The 24,898-nt window shown below is 38.1% G+C and overlaps 1 protein-coding gene across 1 annotated transcript in view; it reads left to right on the top strand.

The window, feature by feature from the left end:
• The window catches only part of barhl1b (BarH-like homeobox 1b), a 9,016-nt gene extending 1,641 nt beyond the window's left edge, over window positions 1-7,375 (top strand). Inside the window, exons 2-3 of the mRNA XM_007253963.4 lie at window positions 3,006-3,228; window positions 5,483-7,375. Coding sequence (XP_007254025.3) covers window positions 3,006-3,228; window positions 5,483-5,786 — 527 coding nt within the window. The 3' untranslated portion in view covers window positions 5,787-7,375. The remainder of the gene's footprint in view (window positions 1-3,005; window positions 3,229-5,482) is intronic.
• Window positions 7,376-24,898: the final 17,523 nt, after the last annotated feature.

Here is a 24,898-nt window from a genome sequence, read left to right as displayed (position 1 = left end):
TTATTATTATTATTATTATTATTATTATTATTATTATTATTATTATTATTATTATTATTACAATGTCATGCATAGTAGAAATAAGGAATTTAACCACTAGGAAGCGATGCACAGCTTGACTGGACTGGACTTGAAAAGGTCCTTTAATGTCTCTTGCTGACAGAGATATTATTTTCAGTACTGCATTTCTGCTAAACATTATGCTTTTTTTAACAGCACAGTCATATTTCCACTTTTAGACACACATTTTATATTTTCACACCACAGCATTTAACAAAAATAAATAAATATATATTTTTTTATTTTACATCCGTTTATGATTGTTAAAATTAATACGTTTAACTATATAAACAATACAAAAAAAATTCTTTAGTTATGTAGTGATCATGATATAATTATATACAGTGTACATTAATTCTAATCTATGTGTATTATTATTAGATTACAGCTGCATCTTCTGAAATGAATAGAACAGTGATAAAATGTGGGCCCTTTCTTTTACCTTCATCTTTAGTGATGATGATTATAATGATGATTGGTATTGCTGTTGAATTATTAGTCCTGTTACTTCAATTGGATTCAAATTGATATGAGGCCACAACTAATCTAACACTTGTGCTAAACAGATACACACACTTACACCACATTTACGTTTAGTGTAAAGCGTGTGCAGCTCGCACACAATAATGGCTAGTTGGCTTCTTTTCTTTTAGGGGTAAAAAGCCTTTTAAAAATGTTTCCCATTTGAACTTGAGAAGTCTTTAATGAAATACTCTGAAGCTGTTTTTCTATGGTGTGACTCAGAGCAGAGCTGAGGGGAGGGTGATCAGAATGAAGCTCAGCGTGTCCACGGTGCTGTAAAGCTGCTTGTGAAAGAGTGTGTAAGAGTGTGTGTGAGGATGTAAACCAGTGCCAATTTGTGTGTGTGTGTGTGTCTGTGAAAAAGAGAGAGAGAAAAATAGGGTAGTAGAATATATGTGACAGCATATGAGAGTGTCTGTGGGAGAGGGTATATATTTGGGGGAGTGGGTGCAGTTGTCCCAGTGCTGTTCAGATTTGAGGGGCTTCGTCCCCCTGTGGCTCAATTAGGAGGATTATCTGCTCCTCAGCTCCACTCACTGACCAGCCTCACACACCACAGCTCACTGAGACACAGCTCTCTCTCACACACACACACACACACACACACACACACACACACACACATATATAGAGGTGTGTAACACACCATAGCTCAGAAAAAACACAATTGCCCTTTAGCTCGGTACATAGAACCACAGCCACAATGAGTGGAACAAGAGCTTTCACACACACCACAACTCAGACCAGGGTTGTCGACAAACCGAGGGCTGAAGTCCAGCACTGTTTACTGGTTTCCTTGCTCTAGCAGATCCACCAGGTAAATCCAGTGTGTTTAATCAGGAATGGCAAAAAAAACTGTGCTGCAATATGGCCCTCCTGGATCTGCACTGCCCACCACTCTCTTAGATTAAAAGAGCTTCAGAGAAAGAGCATCAAGCCTTACACAGAGGCAATGCACAGCTCAGCACAGAGAATCACAGCTTTAGGGGACTTATCCAGCTCAACACAGAGAATCATCACAGCGTTAAGATGCATACAGGAGCCTTACAATGCTCAGCACAGAGAAACACAACTTCGAAGAGAAACACAGAAACCTGAAAAAGACACAGAGAATTACAGCATTAAAGAGGGACATAGTGGTCTTGCACGGCTCAGCACAGAGAAACATAGATCCAAATGAAGAGACATAAGCCTTCCACGGCACAGAGAATCACAACTCCACACAAAATGAGTTAATGGGGCCTTTCAGAGCTTGACACAGAGAAACACAGCTTCAGACAGAGACATTAGGGCCTCATACAGCTCGACTCAGAGAATCTTATCTTGAAAGACAGATAAGGGGCCTTACACAGATCAGCACAGACAAACACAACATTACATACAGTGAAAGGGGCCGTACATGGCACAGCACAGATAATTACAATTTTAAAGATAGATTTAGGGGCCTTACATATTTTAGCACAGGGAACACAGCATCAGAGAGAAGGACAGGGCTCTTACATAGTACAGCACTAAAAAAAACAGATTTGCAGAGAGATGTGGGGGGGGGGGGGGGTTACACAGGTCAGCACAGAAAAATACAATTTCACACAAGGAGAGGTGTCATACACAGCTCAGCACAAATAATCACTGCCTCTCACACACACAGTGAGGGGATTTTGCACAGAGAATTACAGCTTTAAAGAAAGACATAGCCTTTCGCTAAAGCACAGCTTTACACACAGTGTGAGGGATCTGTTGTATGTTTTCACAGCACAGAGATTAAGAATCTGAGAGAGAGAGAGACATTTAGCACAGAGAAACAATCTCAGGGAGGAAGGAAAGAAAAAGAACAATTCTAAAACACAAATAGATAGATAGATAGATAGATAGATAGATAGATAGATAGATAGATAGATAGATAGATAGATAGATAGATAGATAGATAGATAGATAGATAGATAGATAGATGTAAAAATAATGTAATGTAATGCTGTCTCGTTTAAGACTGACAAATATGTAGGACTTATAAATAATTTTATTTTCCCTTAAATATTTGATGCATTGACTGTATTCAACATATATGCAATGTTTTTGTGATTAATGTACTTGTAGTAGTTTAGGTTTAATAACATAACTACAATTACACATTTGTGTCCAATTTGGAGTAACAAAAATGTGATTTATTTAAACCAATATTATTTTTTTCTTGTATTCATTTTATTTCAATTAAGACGACTAAATTTGCTTTATTGACATGGACGTTTACATCTGCATTGTCAAAGCATTTTCATTAAATATACTACTTTAATTTTTTATACGTAATATAAACAAATCAATCTTATAATATAAAAGATAATGTTAATTATTAATTAAATCAGTGCAATAGATAATCATGCATATATTATCTTTCTGACTCTTCTTTCTTCGCCGTGTCTCCGCAGTGAAGGACGAGGCAGAGAGGGAGATCTCCAGCAGCAGAGACAGTCCTCAGGTGCGCCTCAAAAAGCCGCGCAAAGCGCGCACGGCCTTCACAGATCATCAGCTCGCGCAGCTCGAGCGCAGCTTTGAGCGGCAAAAGTACCTGAGCGTGCAGGACCGCATGGAGCTCGCGGCCTCCCTTAACCTGACCGACACACAGGTCAAGACCTGGTACCAGAACCGCAGGTACAGAACCACTGCACACACTGCAGGACTTCAAAATTAAAAGCCTAATAAAAAAAACTTTAAACAACTAAAATTATTTTAAAAGTTAATCTAATGGAAAGACACACTGTGATCGATACAATTTCTTTCAGCAAAAAACTAAATAATTCTCAAGATTTAAAAATATCTGCAAAAATCATTGAAACCCCCTTTAAAGAGGCATCGAGCAAATATCGTACACTAAAAATAGTGCTAAGAATTTGCATGATTAAATATGACAAGTGGTTCCGCATTAATAAAATATGATCCACTGACACAGTTCTTGACCAGAAGAGCCAACGTAAAGATATGAATTGTGTTCGTGCAACATGTTTTATTTATTGCTGAAAAAAGTGTGAAAAAAAAAACTATTTCTGAAGTAAAACAAAACGCTTGTTTGATCTCTGAATTTTACACTGGTCTAAGTTGAGGGCTACTAAGCTTTCATGGACTGTCCTTTTAAAAACAGAAAAATCGCTTCTCTCTATTTTTGAGATCACAAAAATGGTACAACATTTGAAGAACAAGTGCCAGATACATATTATTCAAAAAGTGAAAAATTAAGACACAGCATTTTTACTGCTTAGAGCTACATAACCAAGGTAAGTCCATTAACATCAGTATCTAAAATGTTAATTAAAATTTAACAATCACAATGGATAAAAAAACGTGATTTGACAAAAAAAAACATAGAAAGAATATAGAGAGATCATAGACTAAACATTTTTACCGTTAGGGACATACAGGGTTTCAGGTTTTTTATAAAACGCACAACAAACGAACGAAATGTAAACAAAAAATCTTAATGTAAAATACGAAATGTAAAATATCATTTAAGGTTAGTTCATGAAGACAAAAGAAAATACTGAAAAGAAAAATACTGCTTGATAAAGTACGATTTAGAAATAAATAAACTGAATGGAAACAAAAAATGTTAAAAAGACAGAAAATCAAAATGTTTCTTAAATGCTATTGTTTAGTAAAGCTTAAACTTTCTAATAATGTCAGGTTCATTCCTGGAGTGAAATGTCCCATGGGCATTAAAAGTGATGAAAAATCAGATCCTAATCGCCCGAGACCTAAGAGATGATTTCCACAAACTCTTCTCTTCCATACGCTTTTGTCCAGCTAAATAATCGCCTAAGAAATAAATACAAAAAACACAACACTTCCAAACATAAATTATACATCCCTGCATCCCCGCTGCATCAATTATTAACCGCTCTAACTAAACCGTTAGACAATTATTATTATTATGAATTATTAAAAGGCAGACGTGCCTTTTGTCCGTGTTCCAACAGCTTCGATAGGGAACTGCTCAATACCACGGTTATCTGATTGGTGTAGATTATTTATATGGGCTGCAGTTTTAGCAAAGTTTGAGACTTTTTTTCTGGAACTTTGAGGCACCAGTGCACCATATGGCGAGACAACATGGACCTGCCAAGTTCCCGTTTACCCTCCACTCTGATGGGAAGGGCAAATCACAACTGGTTTCCCTTCTTCTGCTGTCCTCTTTAATTATTCCCCCACTAAACTTTAGGGAACTTAAACAGGAATTAAACGGGAAGCGTTATAATTACCAGTTAATTGAAACAAAAACGACTAAAACACAAAAGTGGATTTGAATCGCATTGAATAGCAGATTTACAGGATACAAATAATATTTACGACGTTTTTTTTATTATTTCTTCCAGGCTTATTTAATCCATTTTTATTTAACAGCCGAATTTGGTACGCAATGATAAAAAGCAGAGCGTCAAAAATTGACCAAACACCCGTCAGAACCACTGTGACTTTTATATAGTAGATCACTACTATATACTATAAACTATACACACACCGAGGTTTCTTCCTCTTGATATAAGGGAGTGTTTTCGTTGACTTATTCAAAGAGACTCGCCAAGAATAATTGTAAAGCTTCAGTAACAGCATTCTTCGTTGTGAAAACGCTATATAAATAAATGTATAAATTTAATTATTTTATCATTTGTATTTGTAGGTTAGATTTTTTTTATTTTATTTTTTTACTTGAAATAATATAAACCTTGTCCTTCATATATTGTCCAATTTTATGTTGAATAAAAGATAGAATAAAAATACATTTTACATTGACTTTTACATTAAAGGTTAAAATGGATTTTCAGGTCCGCCTGTAAAATAGAATTATGATACATATGAAATCATGTATTTTTGTATTTACCTCCTTTTTCCTTCTTTCCACATCCTACTAAAGGACGAAATGGAAGAGGCAGACTGCGGTGGGACTGGAACTGTTGGCCGAGGCAGGGAATTACTCCGCGCTGCAAAGGATGTTCCCTTCGCCCTACTTCTACCCCCAGAGCCTGGTGTCCAACCTGGACCCCGGAGCAGCTCTCTACCTGTACAGAGGAGCCTCGGCACCCCCTCCAGCCCTGCAGCGCCACCTTGTCCCCCGCATCCTTCTACACGGCCTGCAGGGCGGCGGTAGTGAGCCTCCACCACCTCCTCCTTTACCCCCCCTGTCCGGAGTTCTCCCCAGACCCACCCCGCCACGATGAGCTCAACAGCACGCGTGGGATTTCATCTAAAAATGAAACAAACACTCAAACCCTGGCAGCTTTGAACTCTAACAAGCAGAGACAAGAAAAACACCAGTTTGAATCTACTGGTGACAAGAACTATGGAGATCTATCATAAAGCCACTGTACTCACTCAATGTCAAAGACTCGGTGAAATCATCACCAGTGTCAGTTCTAATTTATTGAATTATTTATTTCCCCCTTTGTATTTAAATGATATATTTATATAGCTAGGTTTACTGTTTATGTTCAGGATACAAAGGAAAGTGTTTATAAAGGACGCAATAATGACGAGAAAGGAAAACACATCAGGGGCATATTATTATTATTACCATTATCAATGTTGTTATTATTGGGTAAGAATTAATCATACTCACGCGTCTTGATAATTAACTCCTAAAGCCCCTGTATATGAACTGTTCACGCAGTTCCAATTATTATTTTTTTTTTTAAGACTAAACGAAGCACTGTTTTATTTAAAGCCGATCAAATGTACAAAAGGCAAATCGGGATGCGTGTACATAGGAATATACGGTTCAAATATAAATCTTGATTTTCTTATCTAGGATTTCTTTTCATTCTTTATTCCACAAGCGAGGATTATGAAGGACATGGACAGCACGTCCACACTGAAAGAAAAAAAACGCATTCAAGAATGTCAGCGATGACTGACTTAGATTCCGTTCTATATCAAGCTGAAAGAAAAAAATAAACATCTGTTTGGCTGCTCCAAGCTGGGAAACGTTGAGGAGCACTTATCCTACGAACTAAAGTCCGAGGCTAAGAGTTTAGTCTACTACAGAATACCTGCGCTGCGAAACTTTTGCTCAAGCGCCATAAATGTTACTGTGTAACGTTTACTGTGGCACGCGGCGAAAGGAAGCTTTTGTGTGTGGTGTACACATAGTGCGCGTAACGGATGCATTAAAAAAGGGGAGGACAGGCACGGTGCACAGAACGCAAGTGAAAGGGACTGAGAGTAATGCTTCGTCCAAAACATTCGTAAAAAGTGAAAAGGGCATATAACGGCTACTTAATGGACATGTAAGATGTGGGCGGGTGAGGTAAGCAGGACGGGCGAAAAGTGACGCACAAAGTTGCGCCAGGTAATCGTGAAAGGTGCAGGCACTTGTAGAGCATTTGCTAAATAAATAACAAATTAATGAATAAATGAATACATTTTTTGGGTGTCAACCCATGCCAAACAACCGCTGACAAGCTGTAGTAAATACGGACGCGATAGGTGTTTTTGGTGCACCCTGTTTTCTAGGTCTATTGCCCCGACCCGGTGTGCTCGAGCAGACATTTGTGCATTATTCTGTATAAAACCGTTGAAACGATATCTTGTCATTCTTTTGGTGAATGTGTATATTGAGAATATTGATTTGTGAAGTGATTCTCGTATTTCCAGATGATTTTTCTCTTTAGACCCCCTCTTGTGCTTCAGCGGTATGAACTTTGGAGGCAAAAAAACTCTACTTACTGCTGCTGATTACGCATGAAGGAGAGGGGGCTTGAAGTGAGGAGAATTACTTTTATAAATGTGCTAATAAAGATCTTTCACTACATTACGTGCCTTGATGATATGATAAAAAACGTGGAGTGTGGACAGACGCCGAGAGGCCGAGGAAAATCCACTTAAAGAGTGTTTAGGCAGAAAAATCCAATCAAACCTGACTTTAGGTAGGCAGCACCGCGGGCATGACCGTGCGTAATGCCTCAAGTATTAAAACCCTTAGGTTTAGTTAAAGGGATTAATAACGAGGACACTTGACACATCCCTACCTCTGCTGTGTGCTTCGCTTGGTTTATTTTTCTGTGTAAAATAATATTTTTTTTTATTCTGAGTTTGGAGTTATAGTTCAGTGCGGGGAAATTAACGCGATTGTAAATCTTAATTAATTGGCTGATCTCTCAACCAAATGCTGTAATGCTGATGGATGGGAGAGTGGGTGTCAGCTGCTAAAGGGCGAAGCTTGTTTGGAGTCTGTTCTCTGAAAGATTAAACTCTAATGGGCAGCAAATGATTATTACAATCTTGAAAAAAAAAAACACGATAAAAAAATATATTTTACTGTAATATGTGCTGCCCTGTATTTCAAGAAAGAGTGTGAATGAATAAATGATAAAAAACATATGGCATTTCAAATAAATTTTAGAACATATGCTCGCTGCCACATAAATTGTTAATTGACTTACACTTTGCCTTTTATAAATTAAAATACAATACAAATGTTATATTATTATTATTATTATTATTATTATTATTATTATTATTATTATTATTATTATTTCCGTTTAGTGTAAAGTCGCCGTTTTTGCGTGACAAAAGCTTATTTTAAATAGAAGGAATCAAACTAGACCAAAAAAATCTAATTTATGGCATTTAAGATAAAAAAATTCCGAGAAAACAACAACTAAAAACTTCTAATCCGCTAGAACCAAAACTCCAAAAATTACGCTTCAAAAAATTCTATTAGTGCAAAAAAATATGTTTGAATAATTTTTCAACACTACTGTCAGACACTTTGCTCAAAGCCCGCACTATTTGGTTAGCATGGTGGATTTAATTTGTCAAACCTAAAAAAAAAAGAAATGGAGGAAAACGATAGAAGTTAATAAGGAGGCGCGAGGCAGAGGGGAGAGCCTTTGCCAACGTTAACCTTTCCGGGACTTTCGGGGGGCTTTACACAGCGAGGAGCCCACGGCAGAAACTTAATTCAGCCAATCATACTTTAAAGTTGAACTCCTTTTATTAATAGATTAGACCACAAATATCACTCTAATAATCATGGGGAGGGAAACTGAGCGGCGCGAGCGAGACTTTAAACACTGTCTCGGAGTGCGCGTCTGGAAAATGGATGACAAGTGACATTTACAGAAAGAGAGTGGACACGCGCGCGCGCACATTCACGCGTACGCACACTTGTGCCATTTTTTTTTTGTTGCACTGTATACCCTGAACAGTATCAGCGCTCATCGTTGCGTTTCCATAACCAACACGTGGATGAAATATTAATGGTCACCAGAGTGTGTAATTGTTTTAAGTGCCCTAAATGATCCCATTTGGAAAATGGCATTTGTTTCCATCCCCCTTGTTTCCCCTTGCGCGGTGCTGCTCGCCTGCTCGCTGCCAAGAGGCTCCAGCAGCTGGTCAGCGGGCCGGAGGGGGGCAGTTGGTGGGAAGAGGAGGAGTGGTGGGGGGGTATGTCGAGGGGTGGGGGGTGTAGAGGGGCAGCTGCTTAGCGGAGCAGCCCCTCCCCTTTCTCCCCTCCGCGCTTCAAACTGCCCTTAAAGCGCGCTCCGTGTCTGACACGGCCACTGAATGGCCACATTAACGAGCAGACAAAAGGCAGTAATAGCTTTTAATTGAAAGTCGATAACAGGGTGAGCATGGAGCCGCAAGTACAGCACAGCAGATTTAGGCTCGTGGCACTCACTGACTCACTGCATGGCCTCATATGCTCATTTACAGCCAAGAGGCCGAGGCCCGCAAAGATGCGCCATAATGCCATCAGCATTAGGCATGAAATGACAGTCTCGGATAAAAAAAAAACAACAAAAAAAAAACATGCCGCTGATGATGGAAAGCAATCCAAAAGCCTCCCCGCTCGTGAAGAGGGACATTCTTGATTCTTGCAGCTGATTGCGGGAAAAGCTCCTCCAGGCTCGTTAAAACACGTACAGAACGGCTTTGCATGTGAAAGAGGGGGGTTTCTTTTCTTGCCCGTGCTGGGGGTAAATCCCCGGTTCTCCTGCAGGATTGTCCTCGGCCCAGGGTTAATGAAGTGCGGGACTGAGTGGCACTGAGCTGCCCAACACCACCACCCCTACACGCTGGATTAGAGCTCAGGCGAATACAATCTAAACCCAGAACAGCCCGCTCGCCGAATGGAGAGGCAATCAAAGCGCTGTTTGCCTTCTTATGGAGAGACAGTCTTATTTTCCCATCCATATAATCTTTTAATTTAACTTTCAGCATTAAAAATACATAATAACAACATAATAAACTGTGTAAACTGTGGAGCCTTGCCAAGGTTTAAAATAGAAAAACGAAAGCAGGATGCTGTCTGTGAAAATCCAGGTTTATAATAAAATATGATAAAATACACAGTACTGTTAATTATTATTATTAATTATTATTACTTAAATAGGCTGGGACAGCTGAGTGTACCAAAGACAGATCTATACAGTTTAACGTTTTAAACATTTTAACCATTATTATTTTAATCATAAAAGAAGAGACTTGGGGAAGGGTTTGATTTATTTATTTATTTTATTTTGTCAGTATAAATTTATTTATACATATCAGTATATAAAGAGGTAGAGAGTATATAAAAATATTACACATAGGCATAATGTCAGTGCTTACAAAGCCTTAACATACCAATGATTGATTGGTAAAAAAAACTAATTATTGTTGCAAATATTCAATAATATAAATAATTCAAAAACACAAATTACCATAATAAAATAAAATAGATCTTATTGTTATATCAGTAAACAAGCTGTATTAAATAAAACCAAGCAGCAGTATTGGAAAAATGCTATGGTATATACTTTAAAACAAACCTGCTATGGACAATAAACAAGCTTAAGTATATATCACATGAGTATAGAGTATATAAAATAAACAGTTATACTAGTAAACAGACTTTAGTTACACAATACAGTTACAACAGTAAACATGATATAAAGTACAAAACAAACCAGTTATGTGGGTAAATAGTATATGAAACACATAATTTGTAAAACCAATAGGTAATATTAGTAAACAAGTTATTGTGTATAAGACATATCAGTTACATCAATAATCTATATCTATAATCTATAGAACAAACATGTTATTAAATAATCAGGCTATGGTGTACAACATAAATGGCTAATATAAATACACAGGCAAATGTTTGTAAGTTACAAGTTGTAATAAAACACTTTATTTTATAATATATAAAACAAATTAGATGCATTTATTAACTGACTGCATTGTATAAAATAAATAAGTCATGGCAATCATATCAGTTATTAGTGTGAAAAATGGCTGCATGAATGTTGGGCAGACATCAGGTCAGGGGGCTGTAAACCGGGTTGAGGGTGGGGTGAGGGTGGGGTTAGGGGCACCTGCAGAAGCACCATGACCCCACTGACCTGGGGCAAGGTGGCTGGGACAGCATCGCCTCACAGCCCTCATATATAGACACACACACGCACACACACACAAGCACACACACGTACACGTCCTCTATTTCTCTCCAGACTTTACATGAAGGAGAATGGGTAATTGGAAAGGCAGCAGGGAGGAATGAGGAGGTAAATAGCCTACGCCGGAGAAGCCCATACAGCAAATCACCAGAATCAGTAAAACACAGGCCCACGCATTTAGAGTGGAGGGAGGAGTGGAGGAACAATGGAAAAGAAGTGGTAAGCAGTTCCCATGGCACTGTCCTGGATATCAAATCCAATCCATGCCTGAAGGCATAAGGATGGAGGCATAAAAAGGCTTGGAGTGGCGTTGGGGAGATAACCCAGTAATCATTTCCCCAATAAAAGCCAAAGCATCCCAAACCTGGGTCAGGGGCGGAGGGATTGACATCCCAATCTCAGCAAATAATGACACTGTTCCTCTCTAAGTCCGAGAGAGAGAGAGAGACAGAAAGAGAGAGAGCGAGAGAAAGAGCGAGAGATAGGCCATGGACAGAGAGGAAGCAGGATGATGTTGGACATGAAAGGAATGAGAAAGTGAGGAGGATCCCCCCTGTCCCTCACAGCAGGGGGCATGTAAAAGATACTGGTATTAGGTGACAGGGTGATTATCTAATCAATATGTGTCCAGTGTGGTAGGGTCCATCGGTTACCCCCTGGTCACCCCCGCCACATCACACACACACACACACACACACACATGGATAAGTAGAAGCCACCCCTCTGGGAGTACTTACAATTGCAGACACAGAGCAGACATGTCTAATGCTAAAGCAACACACACACACACACACAAAGAAAGAGAGAGAGAGAGAGAGAGAGAAGTAGATCACTATGGCCAGTATCAGCATAAAGTGGATGAATGAAGGCAGTTCCTGCTCCATATGTCCCCCTTTACTCTGTACTGACCTCCACTGGTGGGGACTTGCTGGTTTCTCAAGAACAATAGAAAGTACATTTCTTTATATTTAGTCCTAAACTAAAGGTCAAACTTGGATAACATAATAATAATAATAATAATAATAATAATAATAATAATAATAATAATAATAATAATAATAATAATAATAATAATAATAATAATAATAATTATTATTATTATTATTATTATTATTTAGTAATTATTTAGAAGTAAAAGTGAATGTTTCTTGTACCAGTAAAGAATTTAAAGATTATAAACATAAATGTATAGTTAAAATGTATATTGTCTATTAGTACAGTGATACAGAATATAAAATGTACCTTTTGGCTGGTTAAATAGTACAACTCTGTACTTTTTACTGTCATAAATAATTTTATTGTTACTTTAGAGGGAACACATTTGACCCTGTAACGACCAATATTATACCTTTGAGGGTCCAACTATGAAAAGTGTGAAAGTACTAAGTGTAAAACAATAATAATAATTGTTTATTATTATTATTATTATTATTATTATTATTATTATTATTATTATTATTATTATTATTATTATTATTATTATTATTATTATTATTATTATTATTGCTGTTGTTGAGTATTTTGACACAACCATACAAGTAATAAAACAATATCACCATAAAGAATAATAATGTTAATATTATAATATGTAATAAAATATTATTATCCGCTTGATCTAGAATGATGATGATACTGTTGATGATAATGATGACATGCATTATTGTTATCATCATTTTTACTATCCTCAACATCTAATAAGTATTATCATTGTGAACATCTTCTTCTTATGATTTACTCAATCCAGTATGACAGTACTGATTCTAATGCTGTTTCTGCTGCTATTTCTGGTGTTTAGGATTATTTATGTATTCTTCGTAAACATGAATAATAGACAAAGTTGCTTACTATTTATAGAAATATTTCACACACAATTAAAACAATTCATATTATGAATATTTTACACACATATACATACAAATAATAAAACAAAAAATTATTAAACAACAACAACAAAAATACTACTAATAGTAGTACAAATAATAATTCAATGGGACCAACTTCAAAGCAGTTTTACATCAGTTTACACAGTCTGAACAGTACTCATCTGAAATTGTGATTTGCATTATTGTCAGTCGATCCATTGAGAAATAATAAAGGAATGAATAAATAAAGGCTTGGTATGTTTTTAGATATAGCCTTTACCCTCTGTACAGCAGCCAGTGCTGCAATGATCCCTGCGTACAGTATGCATGTATGTATGGCACAGTGCAGCATGTTTTGGGGCCTCATTTATAGTGGATTAGATTTGAAAAACAGGAACTTTCTGGAGCCCCTGTGAACACCCCTGGGTCAGCGGCGCGGACCCTCAGAGCCCCAGAGTCTCATAAACATAAAGGAGCGAGTAAGAATGAATAAAGGATGAGGAGAGCTATACATGTATTTTTAACGCTGGAGTGTGTGAAGCGCGGCAGGACTGTGTGATGGGGTGTGTGAAGGCGCAGGGGGCAAAGGGAGGGAATGGACACTGGCTTATTGTTTGTTTTCATGGTACAGAGTGACAGGGCATGTGCTGCATTGAGAGGGGAAAAGCACACACACACACACACATATATATATATATATATATATATATATATACACACACACACACAACACACTCAGGGGAGCTTCCAGCAGAACCGCAAATGTCAACTGATCTTCTTCTCTTTGGATGAAGTCTGCTTAAAGGTGCAAGCTAGAATTTAGCTTAAATTGAAAAGCATCTTCAATGTTATAATGCATCGTAACACCCAAGATAATGGAGATAACTGTTAAATATCTCCTTAAATATCTGCAGAAACTCTAATGTGTGCATTATCCCTGCAATCACTGAGGGTACGATGAAGATGTTTTGCACGGGGCCGGTTTATTTCTGCTCCGAGCCTTTAGTCAGGATGCCACTGGCAGTCTGGAGGAAAGCCCACGGGGAAGAGACTCATTGCCCTGTTGCTGCTCTCTCCCTTCTTGAGTCATAGCAACACTTCTATCCTTCTATCACTTCTACAGCACTCAACCCAGTGTGTCCTTGAGCTTCTGGACAATAAATCTTTTATAAACCTCTCATTTCCATCGGACAAACATCTGCATATATGCATGCGCACCAATACACAGCATCAAATCCGCTGCAAGAGAAGAAACTCTTGTGTGGCCCTCTGTGAAAGTACAGCACCATTAGGCCTACAGTAGACGCTGTTAAGGTGGGTCAAGGAGCATCTAATTGGCCACAGGGGTGGACACAACAAGTGACAAACCTTTGACTTTCTGATTGCCTCTGAGGACCCTCAGGGCTGGCCAGACTGGCCCCTGGACTGAGCTCTGATTCCAGGCTACAGCAAGATCCTCAGGCTAACTAGGGGATGATGGAGAGTCTAGTTAGATGAAGCAATAGGCAAAGAGCAAAGTGGACATCACCAGTCCATGTCAAAAACAACTGCGCATTGAGTGCTCAGCAATACACATTTTATGGACTAGTATTTGGACGTATTGGGACACCCACTCGTTTATTGTTTCTTCCAAAATCAAGGGTAGTAAAATTCTTATCCTTATCCTGATTTTTGTTGCAGTAATTGTCTCTACTATCCATTAAAAAAGGTCTTCTATTATATTCTAAAGAACTGCTGAAAAGAATTGATGTCAGGATGTTGAATAATCACCACTGTACCTGATTTCAACTCACTAGCTCATCCTAAATCAGGGGTCGGCAATAGGCGACCATGAAACATCTGGCCTGTAAGGTTGTTTAACCTATAAAAAAAAAACGATAATGAAAAAAAAAATAAGATAAAACGCTTCTCTGGTGAGCTTCTATTTACATTTCTCCCCTGTATCTCTTTGTCGTGCTTGGCGTGACTTTAGTTTCTGCCCGTTCTCGTTTTTCCGCATGTTCTTGGGCTCGCTATCTCTTTATAAGTGCTTTTTTTCCCTGGCCATGTCCCAATTCAGTAGCTTGGGCAGAGATAGTGTGTTAAACCACAACCGTGGTGACACCGGTTCGATTCCACGTGAGGAGTGGTGTGTTTATTTATTTATTAATTCATTTTTTCTTGTGGTTACCTGGTTTAAATTAAACTGTTCCCGAATTTAAATGCCAAATAAGTTAAATGCCAATGTGCTCATGGCAAGATGATGTGAATTAGGGGAGTTGGAGCGAGGCCTGAGAGTAGGTGTCTAAATGGGCTATACCATTTCTGAAGTTGTAGAGGCAGTTAACACTCTTTGATCCACAGTGTTATGTCATATCGTCACTGTCCAATGAAAAACACTTATCTCCAAAACAGCAACTTTACAGGAGAGAGAAAAAAACCTTGTAAACTTTTTAATGGAAGTCAGTGTAAAAAGAGTTTATTTCAGGTCATTTTGAAGAGTTTCTATTGGTCTGTTCATAAAGAAATTTTGGCACAAATGTCAACAAAAACGGAGATAAGTGTTTTCATAGGACAGCGACGATATGTACCTGGAATATGCCACAGAAGGCATTATCATGCACTGTGTTGTCCACTGTGGGTGGTAATGTTTTTTCAGGCTTATTCCCTTATTATGCAACTAGTTTTGTCTGTAAAAAAACAAAAAGGTGAAATCATATCCATATTTAAAGGTGAAGAACCCACACACATTTAGAACAGATTAATACCACATCTGTATTAGTTGTATACTGTATAACATTAAGAGTAAATAAACAGTAAAGTTCTGATGTACAGGTTAATTACTGTACTTTTTGCTCTAGTTATTTCAGTGGATACAGCACAAATCTAGTATTTGTAGTTGTTATTTTGGAATACAGTAAAAATACTGTGAGTAAACAGTTAAATAGTATACTGGAGTATGGGTTAGTATCTGTACTTTTACTGTAGTTTTACAGATGAAATGTAGTAATACAGTGTTGTACTGTATTGTATCAGTGCCTCCCAGCATTAACCTCGACACGGTGCAAAAAAGACTCGCTCTCAACATGCAGCTTCAGCAGCGCAGCAGCAAAAGCCTGAAGCTTTAGTTCGCGATGCTGCATTGCGTATTTCAGCATCAGAGAAAGCGGTAGTATAAATATTTCCATACAGCAGAGAGATGAGGGAATTTACAGAAGACCGTCTGCCAGATCAGAGCGCTGATTTTTCCAGCCGAGGCAGAGAGGAGGAAGCAGCAGCAGCAGCAGGATGTGTTCACTTCCTGGCATCCAGGCAGAGGAAAGAAGGAAGGAAGGAAGGAAGGAGTCTTGGTGCATTTGAAGTTGCTCGAGAGTGGCAAGTGGAATAAAGACGGAGACACCTGATGCCTCGTAAGGCCTAGAGACAGGGAGAAAAAGAGGCTTCAAACAGTTATCAATAAAATTGCCTTTGCCAAGTGCAGCAGTTTAACCTCTTTAGCGTGTTAGGCATCTCCTAACAGGGTGTGACGTGTGCTTTGGGCGCAGTCTGCTTCACGCCTGTCTGCACAAAGCACCCGCCGGGTTGATGGGTTCACACAGCCCCCTTCACACAGGTGAGCGTCCCTTTGGAGTCCCACCGACTCCGGCACAAGACATGACATGAAACAAGAACCTCTCGCGCACCACCGCGAGAAAAAGGCGCAGATGAAAGAGGCAGAGACAGAGATTGTGACTCCAGACGAGCATCAGAACCTGCACCTTCAGAGAGGACAACACAAACACTGCCACCTTCCTGCCTTTTTCTTTCTCTGTTATTGTAGAGGAAGCTGAAAGAGTTTGAACAAAAAATAAAAGAATTAAAGAATCACACACTGCAGGGCAGGCTTAGAACTTCTCTGAAAAATCTGTTTGCAGATAAGAAAAAGAAGAGTCTGTGATAAGTATTAAACTACAGTGTACTGCAAAAAAAATAAAAAATAAAAACTTAAATTCAGGTCGACTTAAAGTGATACAGAAACTATTATAACAGAGACTTTATTTTTTTAGTTAAATTAACTTACAGTTCCTGTCAAAAAGTTTTAAATGTTTTTCCTACCTAAAAAAATAGATAAGTGAAGTGATCAAGACTATTAAGGATCACATAAGAAATCATGTAGTAATTTAAAAGAGTTATCCTGTGCAACAGAGCAAATTCTTGCTCTCCATGCTAACAAGGTGGTCCTGATGAGGGCCAGTTTCATCATATTGTTTTTTTATGGTCATTTCTTGAAATTTTCAGATTGACTGACCATCATTTCTTAAAGCTTTTTTTATTATTTACTTAGTTGAGTAGTTCTTGCTTCACATAATCTGGATTAGAACATTACTCAAATAGAGCTATTCACTGTATACCTGTATCTCTACCTCTTCACTTCTTTACTTTAACTGATGCTCTCAAACTAACATTAAGAGACAAGAAATTCAAGTAATTAACTCTTGACGAGTGCAGCACAGCTGTTAACTGAAAGCCTGAATTCCAGGTGACTCTACCTCATAATGCTGGGAGTAAGAAAATGCCTAGTTTAAAGAATCTAAAATATAAAACATATTCTGGTTTGTTTAGCACTTTTTTTTTCTTTGCAAAATATTTCCATATGCTTCTCTTCGAAGTCTGCATGACTTTAGTATTAATCTAAAAAACCTGTGTTTTAACAGTTATGTACTCCATATAGTTTACGTGAAACATGGCAAAAGAGCAAGTACTGTGTATCTTGAGCCTTATTGAGTATTGAGCGATCCTTATCTCATCCCAAAAGTATTGGATCACTTCATAGAACACAATTCCATTGCTCCACAGCTGAATACTAGGGTCTTTAAACCCCTCAATTCTAACTTTTGCATCCAGAGGTTCTAGACTGTACTAGAAAAGCTGTGTATCAATAGTAGGTTCTCCTTACAGTAGCTCTACGTATTTATTAGAAGAAATATCTACAAACACATGTATCCACAGCCTTTTAAAGTAAGTATCTGAGTGTTCCTGTCCACATACCTTGTTCCTGTGTACATGGTTTGTATGTTGGTAACTCTAGAATGGTGGAGATAAAGGTGTGTTTGATATCTATGGGCTGAGACATTGGAGCCCACTCTCTGTTGTTTGTCTTTGTTTCAGTTTGAATGTCTGCTCCGTTCTCTCCGCTGTAGAAGTCCTCCAAAACCCCGGCCAGGCAGCTTCAGTAGCCCTTTAAGATAACAGCAATTATCCAGGACCCACAGCAAGACGTGTGCTGAGGTGTATACGTGTGTGTGTGTGTGTGTGTGTGTATATGTGAGTGTATGTGGGTTGCTTTACCACTGGTTTCAGCAGATCCTATATCTTGTGGTCTATCTTGTTCACCCCCTCTGCTCTGCCTCCTCTCCTGACAGCGTGACTCAAGTTTTCCTTTCGCCGGCTTGCTGTCGTCTCCCTGAACGATCCATCCACTTCAACTGTCCATTCTGCTGCTCTTCTTCCTTTCACTAATCCATCAGCTAATCTGCTCGCTGGCCTAATTGTGCACTATGGGCCTCTTATCAGTGTTTTCTCCGAGACAGATCCGCGCCCATTCTCTCGCGCTCATTCATCTCACTCTGTCTGTATCAGACCCTTGAGGTTATTCAGTCCAGAGGAAACTGTACATGGAGTTACTCGCTTCTTTTTTCTATTTGTTTTGTGTTAGGTAGAGAAGTAAAGAGAACCTGTAAGAAGCATAAGAGGAAAGTAGGGGGTTTGTGTTATCCCTTAGAACCCTAGGCTGTTTTGGTGTGTTTTTTCTCTGTTTTTGTTCTCAGTTCCTCTTTCAGGTCTTATAACACAGTTATAACACAATTATATCAGACAGACACATGCCCTGATCTCTTTTACTCCAGAAGACATACGGCTGCTCAAAAATATAATCATTTAAAATGTAAAAGGAAGCAGAATTGTTATATTTTCCTGGAACTGGCTGTGGTTTGATTAAAATTTTACCAAACGCCTGTTTTTTAGTTTTTTTTTTTTTTTTACCTTTTTTTGAAAGTATAGAATTCAAATATATATACAAATATATAAGATATCTTTTTGAAAATGGTAAGTCTAGAGTGCATATGAGTCAAAAGCATTAGAATATTGATAGTTCATTACATGGCTTTTTACTTTGACAAAATACATGGAGAGCATCAGGCAGATTTATTTTTCTTGATAATCACTCCACTAGGATACATGTAGATTATTAAAAACCTGACACTCTGATAAAGACCAAAACACAACTGATTTACTATACTAGATTTATTAGACTATTTATTTTCAGCTGCTTATAATAACAACAAATATTCTAATAAAAAGTTATTCCACAAAGTAATGAGAAAAAAACACTTTTATTTAGGACACACAATAAAAACTATACAGAAAAAATTAAACTTTTTAGTCTAAATAAAATAAGTACTTAGTAGAACTGTGCACTAAAATAAAACCTATTTAAAGTAGTGCACGCACCATACCTAGGTCACTTTTTCTGTGTAAACTTTTGGGTCATTTACTAATATTATTTGATTTTAAACATATAAATATGTTTAAAGCACTAGAAGTCAAATGCCAAATGTCACATGAATGAAGTAACAAAAACATGCAGCTTAGTTTAGGGTTATAGATAGGATTAGGGTTATGTATTACATATAAGTACATATATACTGTAAGAGCATTGTATAAGAAATGTGAGGCATATGAACATTCATGTCTTCACATTGTATAAAACCAAACCAAACCACTGTGTGTGTATCCAGTGTGTGTGTGTGTGTGTGTGTGTGTGTGTGTGTGTGTGTACATGTGTGTGTATCGTGGGCCATGCTCCATTCAGGCTCACTGTTGAGGGGGTTTACACACACACTGCTGGCAGGCGGAGGTCAGTGGAGACATGACTCTGTGCAGGATCAAAGAGAGATGAGCCAGTGTCACTCACTTCAGCTTCGATGCTAATGCCACAAACCTGGCACACACATTAATTCCATCGCCTTCTTCCACTGTCTGTCTGTCTTACTGTCTGACTGTCTGCCAGTCCAGCCTTTCTCTGTCCCAAAACTCAGCAGCAATGTGTTTGCTCAACACAAATTCTGAATGAGAGGAAACAAGAGTTGTTTGTATTGTATATTATAGAAATTGTTAGTGTGCTAAAGTTTGCCTTTTAAAAAAGGTGAATAAAGAGAATAACTTGTAACTAAATAGTTCACAAATAATTGATTAAATTCAAATCCTATGGCGAGACCTGTTCTAATCTTTAACAGGCACCATAGGTTTCTGTCGGTTGATAAAATGCATAGTCAGCAAATGTGAGCAAATCTTAAACAGTCAACAAAATACTGACTAGATAAATCGTTTTTTCTTACCAACTCCAAGGAATACTATGCAGTAAATATTCATAATTAATCTCAAAACATAGTAATAATGCTAAATAATGATTAAGATAAAATACTGATTAGATAGATGGATGGATGGATGGATGGATGGATGGATGGATGGATGGATGGATAGATAGATAGATAGATAGATAGATAGATAGATAGATAGATAGATAGATAGATAGATAGATAGATAGATAGATAGAATATATAAATACAGAAATACAAAACTACATATAAAAGTAACCTTTATGTCAGGCCAGCCACTTCCTGTCTGCCTGCCATGGAGTCTAATTCAGTGACTCAGAACTACACTTCCCTGAATTCCCCCGTGTTCTCTCCCCAGGTCCTACTAATTAGTCTAATAGTTTTCACCTGTTCTGCCCTGTATAAAGACCCCTCATTTTCTGTTCTCTGTGCCTGGTATTGTATCTAGTTTCTAGCTCTTCTACCTCACGTTCTCTTTATCTTCTCTGCTGTAAATGTATGACCTCTGCTTGTTTGTTTATTGACGAATGCATTAGCTTAGCCCTTCTGTTTAGTATTGTTTTCTGGTTTGGACCTTGCTCTCTGCTTTGCCCATGGTTTGTGTTGTTTATCTTCTGTGAATGACCTTCTGCTTCAACCAATCTGGTATGTTTTTTATTCATGCTGCCTTTCTGTCTCATTCTTTGTTTTTCTAGTTATACTGTTTATGTCCTTTACAAATTCTCTGATTGTAATCCGCATGTGTCTCACCTGTGTAAAGTGTAAATAGTGTCCACGAGTGTGAAGGATGCACCGTAAAGTGATTTTTAATCTACGTATTTATTTAATCAGAAATAACACGATATACAATAATATAATACAGGGCAAAGTCCTCCATATTCCTTTATACTATACTGCGCATATAATATAAAGATAATTGATGGAAAATGAAGAACTCGTAAGCAGAGACTGGGTAATGTGAAGACGTGACGGTCTGATCCATCCACTTTCCAGCACTTTCCAGATGATTCCTCTGTCCTCTGAAGTCTGCCTGGATAGCTTTGGCCACAAAGAGTTCCGGCGAGGCTCAATTCCATTTCATACAGAGATTTTATTTACTTATTTATTTATTTATTTTCTCAGATGGAATAGAGAAAGTTATTGTTTTTATATGAGTTCTATTCCCTCAGTGTTCTGGCCAATAATGACTTGATATAGTGGCTGTGGTGCTATTTGCTCTGCTTTCCCTGTGTTACCCTTGCCGGTGATTGAGACGGCCTATTTTCACACGTAGCGAGAGGTGCTTAAAACCGGGGAGGCCAACGTCTGTTTGATCAAAGTTTATGTGAAATTTCCCAGGGCCACCAGGGGAGTCAGTGTTTATGAACTGTAATAAAAAGAGTCATTTTGACGCTGCGACCTCGGCGCCGTGGCAGGGGGGATTCGGTTATGTCTCTGTTTGCCAGAGAGAAGAGCAGTCAGCCAGTCAGTAAGGGGGAAGGGCTCAGCGTTGACGAGCTCTTCTATCCAGCATTCTGTGCATACACTTTATTTCATTCCATCATAAGTGTTGCTTTAAGCCTGAAATGTAACACTCTGTATTCATGGCTGGTGCTCTGGCTAAATAAGGAAAAGAAACCTGAGTGGAGGAATACTTTGTAATCAGTTTCTTTAAACATTAGACAATAAGAGCTTAAGAGCAATTTCACTCATTTTGGAGTCTTTCTATTGGTTAATTTTGTAGTGAGCTTCTGTAACACATGAATTCCATAACCCACTTACTGCTGAACACTGCCTTGGGTAATCTGGGTGATCTGGTGTTGCTGCTGCAGTTGGTCTGCAGGTTTAGGTTCAGCAGCAGTATGTGCTGAAAGAATGAGGTCAGCTGACTACCTGAATATACTGAATATAGACCAGGTTATTCCATCAATGGCTTTATTTTCTTCCCTGATGGCACAAACATATCTCAAGATGACAATGCCAGGATTGATGGGGCTGAAATTGCAAAAGAGTGGATCAGGGAGCATGAGATCATCATTTTCTCAGACAAGGTTTTTCATAGCCTTGAACTACATAACATTTTGAATAACGATTTTCTCTTAACAGGAAAATATAATTTCTGACTATCATACACTCTGGTCATTGCAACCTTACACCCCACAAACAGTCTCATTTCATGTCTGTTTCAAAATGAGTTGTGTTTAGGTACATATCTTGGCAACAAAAAAAACACAGGTGCACCATTGACTAGAAAAAAGCCTAGACAGCTGTCAACAGTCAGAGGTTCCTTGCTATCTATCTTGGAATACTTGTCCCATTGTTATGATAGCAAAGACACACTGACATGCCATAAATCAAACTGTACAGTACACGGTTGACAGTTTGCCTAAATATCACTAAAATAGGGCCATATATGTCAAATTACCTACGTTTGTACATTTGTAACATACACAGCTTTTCTATTCCCTTTAGTGGATAAATGCAAACATCCCTTTCAGACAGCTTTCTCCTGCATCCACAGTTAATCCTGTTGGATGTGGTTGGTCCTACTTGGTGGTATACTGACATTACCCTGGATACCGTGGCTCTTGATGCATCACAAAGACTTGCTCTCTGGGTCACAGATGCGCCAGCAAGACGTGCATCAACAATTTGTTCTCTTTTGAACTCTGCTATGTCACCCATAATGTTGTGTGCATTGCATATTTTGAGCAAAACTGTGTTGAGAGCTCTTACCCTGCTAATTGAACACTCTTCACACTCTGCTCTTACTGGTGCAATGTGCAATTAATGAAGATTGGCCACCAGGCAGCTCTAATTTATCCATAAAACCTCCCACACTAAAATGACAGGTGTTTCAGTTTCATTGTCCAACCCCTGTACATTGTTAATACTATCAAAATTAAAGCCGTTATTATTGCATACTTGCCTCTAGAGTCTTTCTGGTAGAACTACTGATACAAGATAATGCACACCAGTTTCAAAATGAACAGCTTGCTACAGTACCCTGCATTCACACAGATACACACACACACACACTGACTGACTGACTGCTTCATCCCACCCATACACACATTTCTACATAAGCCAGCCTCAATTCGAGGAATCTGCAGAAAGTCGCAGTGCAGAAATCCACCAAGCTTTACTGTGACAACATTCTTTATGTTCCTCCTCTAGACAAACTGAAGGTGTCAGAAAATCAGTGCAGTTTTGCTGTAAGCTGGCATACATACAGCTTTCCTGACTGAGTGAGAGACAGTGCAGGTGTCTCTGTGGTGCTGCTGGGAAACCGGTATCACTGAGGATAGGACAGGAGGCTGCAGCATGGCTGTGAGGTCAGACTCACTATATGTGAGATGCTTGAGGCTCATCTGGTCAATTACTATTGCTTTAGAATTAAAGACGTACAGATAATTTTATTATATATTTTTTTGTTGTACTTAAGTACTAAAATGCTGTATCTGTATCTACTGGAGTATTATTTTAACTTCACTACTACTGTACTTAAGTACTAAAATACTGTATCTGTATCTACTGGAGTATTATTTTTACTTCACTACTGTACTTAAGTACTAAAATGCTATATCTGTACTCTATTGGAGTATTATTTGTACTTTACTACTGTACTTAAGTACTAAAGTACTGTATCTGTATCTACTGGAGTATTATTTTACTTCACTACTGTATTTAAGTACTAACATACTGTGTCTACATCTACTGGAGTATTATTTTTACCTCACTACTGTACTTAAGTACTAAAATGCTGTATCTGTATCTACTAGAGTATTATTTTTTTTACTTCACTACTGTATTTAAGTACTAACATACCGTGTCTATATCTACTGGAGTATTATTTGTACCTCACTACTGTACTTAAGTACTAAAATACAGTATCTGTATCTACTGGAGTATTATTTTTACCTCACTACTGTACTTAAGTTCTAAAATGCTGTATCTGTATCTACTGGAGTATTATTTTTATTTCACTACTGTACTTAAGTACTAAAATACTTAGTTTAGTGTACTTTAGTTTAGTATTAATGTTTGGTAATAGTAATATAATACATTCTGATTTATACATGTTGTTACCGATCTACTAAAACTGTATTGTAGCTGTTTAAAAGTGGGATGAAGGTGCTATAATTTGGATTTTTGCAACATGTGTGTATTAGCATTAGCATTAGCCTCTCCTCAGTTCTGAATGCTATGTTGAGTGCAGGTGATGGTTTTATAGAGTTTTCACTCCGTTATAACATAGTTTCACACAGTTCTCTTTAGTTTATCTTCTGAGGACTCTCCTCAGCACTGCTGGCTGGACCATAACATCCAGTAATGACACCCTGAGGACACCTGATGCCGGGTTGAACACAGTGGTTAAAACAAAGGCTCAGAACTAGATCGGGAATAAAATAATCAAATATATATATTAATCAGCTCTGATTCTGATCCACTCGGTCAGATCAGGACATTGCTGTTCATAATAACTGCTATTATTGTTGTTATTGTCTTACCTTACACTGCGTTTGTGTGTATACGCACACTCATACTGCAGAACCTCTATCTGGCAAAAGCGTGTGTGTGCACACTGGCAGGACCAGGCACACGCACTAGACACACTCTCACACACACAAACAGGCTCACGCACACATGCACACTCATATACACACACTCATACACACACATACTCATGCTG

The sequence above is a fragment of the Astyanax mexicanus genome, chromosome 17, assembly GCF_023375975.1.
Source record: "Astyanax mexicanus isolate ESR-SI-001 chromosome 17, AstMex3_surface, whole genome shotgun sequence".
Classification (NCBI taxonomy): Eukaryota; Metazoa; Chordata; class Actinopteri; order Characiformes; family Acestrorhamphidae; genus Astyanax; species Astyanax mexicanus.
The sequence above is the reverse complement of the archived record's forward strand: the minus strand, read 5'-3'. Positions and strand labels throughout refer to the sequence as shown.